This window comes from Brassica oleracea, unplaced genomic scaffold (assembly GCF_000695525.1).
Source record: "Brassica oleracea var. oleracea cultivar TO1000 unplaced genomic scaffold, BOL UnpScaffold02131, whole genome shotgun sequence".
Classification (NCBI taxonomy): Eukaryota; Viridiplantae; Streptophyta; class Magnoliopsida; order Brassicales; family Brassicaceae; genus Brassica; species Brassica oleracea.
Window position 1 is genome coordinate 1 of NW_013618662.1, and position 2,561 is coordinate 2,561.

General features: G+C 36.9%; 1 protein-coding gene across 1 annotated transcript; it reads right to left on the reverse strand.

The window, feature by feature from the left end:
* Window positions 1–366: 366 nt before the first annotated feature.
* On the reverse strand, window positions 367–2,338 carry LOC106321603 (ATP-dependent DNA helicase PIF1-like). The gene is made up of 4 exons (XM_013759847.1): window positions 2,230–2,338; window positions 1,069–2,139; window positions 553–959; window positions 367–510 (listed from the first exon to the last, which is right to left on the reverse strand). Exons 1-4 carry the CDS (start codon window positions 2,336–2,338, stop codon window positions 367–369), a joined length of 1,731 nt encoding a protein of 576 aa, XP_013615301.1.
* Window positions 2,339–2,561: the final 223 nt, after the last annotated feature.

The window sequence follows — 2,561 nt, forward strand, 5'->3', positions numbered from 1 at the left end:
GTATTGTAGTTCTGGTGCTTTAGGTATACATTGTCTTTTCTTGCAAATTGTGTCTTTTGATATGTCGGCAATGTCCTGAAAAAAATTAAATGAGATTGCTAAATGAGAGACATATACAAATCCTCTGTGTAATATAATATTTGTAATACAAAGTATATAACCGATAAAGACATTCAGCAAAGAAATTATATCTACACACTTACATGAGATGATCATAGCTTCATTACAGCACATCCTTATTAAAAGAAACTGAAGTAGCTCCACTGAAAATAAATGAAATAGGTTATTACATGACATACTTTATTAGACACGCTTTGTAAAGACTCCCCATCTTACGACTGAAAACATAAATCAAACACATACTACCTATTCTTCCTTATCTTCAAATAAGTTCTGGAAAATTTCCTTGTAAACCACATTCATAGTTGAACTCTGTGGTTTCCCCTCCTTGTCAGTAATAAGGATCTTTAATCCTTTCCTTGATTTCACACGAGACACAGCCACGTATAACTGTCCATGTGAAAAAACAGGTCTAGGGAGATAAAAACCTACCTTCGCAAGTGTTTGACCCTGACTTTTATTTATCGTCATTGCAAATGCCACTTTCAATGGAAATTGCCTACGCCTCATCTTGAAAGGAATCTTAGAATCTGTCGGTGTGATTAGAATACGATGTAAGAATACCCTTTCACCAACTCTAGTTCCTGTGATAATCTTTGCTTCAACAATGTGAGAAGACAACTGACTTATCTGCAACCTTGTCCCATTGCACAAACCATCATTAGAATCAAGATTTCTCATTAACATCACGGGTGTTCCAATCCTCAACCTTAAACAATGATTAGGCAACCCTGAAATTTTAATACTATTGAGAAATTCAGGCGTGAAAACTGAGTCATCTTGTGAGTTTGTATCAGCTGGATCAATGCTATCAGAGCTCAAAAATATTCTTTCATCACCTACATGGGAAACGTAAAACATAACATAAGGGATCAGAATAATAGATAGACATTTCTTGCTGTGTCGAGGCTCGAAAAAATTTAAAACAAAAACAACCTTTACGAATACCTGTTGAGTGATCAAGCATATAGTTGTTAATGATGTCAACATCTTCATTTGTTGGACACAATATAGCTCTTTCCTGGAAAAAAATTGGGTCTTTTGAATCTTTGAATGTATTCCCATAAACTTCTGAAACAATAGACTCAGTAGGATCGTTGCATTCAGTAATCAGAAGATCCTTTGGTATGTCAATCATGATTTCTCCATCATTTGGCTCATTAATTTTCCCATTTCCTAAATCCAATATCCATTTAGAGAACTCTGTAATCTCCTCAACTTCACGACTATCAGGTTCTGAAAAAAGCCTCATGTTTTTGGTAAGCTCCAAAACTTTGCAATGCCTCCACAAATACGAAGAGTTCAGAGACGCCATTACTATTTCTGCTCGGTTCCCTTTTGGAATTACAGGGAGTATTTGTCTAAAATCACCGCCAAAAACAACAACTTTTCCACCGAAAGGTCTTTCATCTGTAGTCTTCATAATGTCACATAGACTCCGATCTAAAGCCTCAAAGCAACGTTTGCTCATCATCGGAGCTTCATCCCAAATAATAAGAGAAGCTCTAGATATTAATTCAGCTTGATCACTCCCAGGTTGTATCTTGCAAATAGAAAATTCATCAGGATTTATCGGAATGCTGAATCTGGAATGAGCAGTCCTTCCCCCAGGAAGCAATAAAGCGGCAATGCCGCTAGAAGCCACATTAAGCACCACATCTCCCCTGGAACGGATAGCAGCAGACAAAATATTCCACAAAAAAGTTTTTCCTGTCCCACCAAATCCATACACAAAAAAAACTCCACCTAATGAACTATCGACGGAGCCTATGATCTGATCATACACAGCCCGCTGCTCCTCTGTCAACTGTCGAAACCATTCTTCATGTCTTACGCGCAACTCATTCTGAGGATAGCTAAGTTCATCTTGTAAGAGCTGATTATCTGATATTAACTGATTGTTATCAATGGGTTGGGGCAATGATTTCCATTTATCCAGGCTACTGTTCTTACTGCGCAAGATCTTGTCAATCATCAAAAGTGTACAATTGAGAATTTGTTCTTCACTCAATATCAAACCTACACAATTTTAACAAACTTTATAAAAAATCTCTCTACGAATCAATGGAAATTCATTACAACCTTAGAAAGAAGAAGACGTGTACTAACCTGGATTTCCCCGCTTTTTTCTCTCAATGTGCAAAACATCTTCTGATAGTATATCTTTGGTTGCTTCCCACACCAATTTGGGCGTTGATAAACTTTCAGATAAAAGCATTTGTGCAAAAAACTTTCGCACATAGGGTCCTGATGCCCAAAAGCTACATTCTTTTATTCCTTCAATATATTCTTGATCATCATCCAACAAACCACGCTTATAACATGCTTCTTCAAAACTCGGTTGAACGATCCCATCAACTGTTTTGATATCATCATAACACCGAGGACCTCTAATCTTATTTATCAAAACCCTCAGATAGTAACGTGGTCCTTCACTTGGA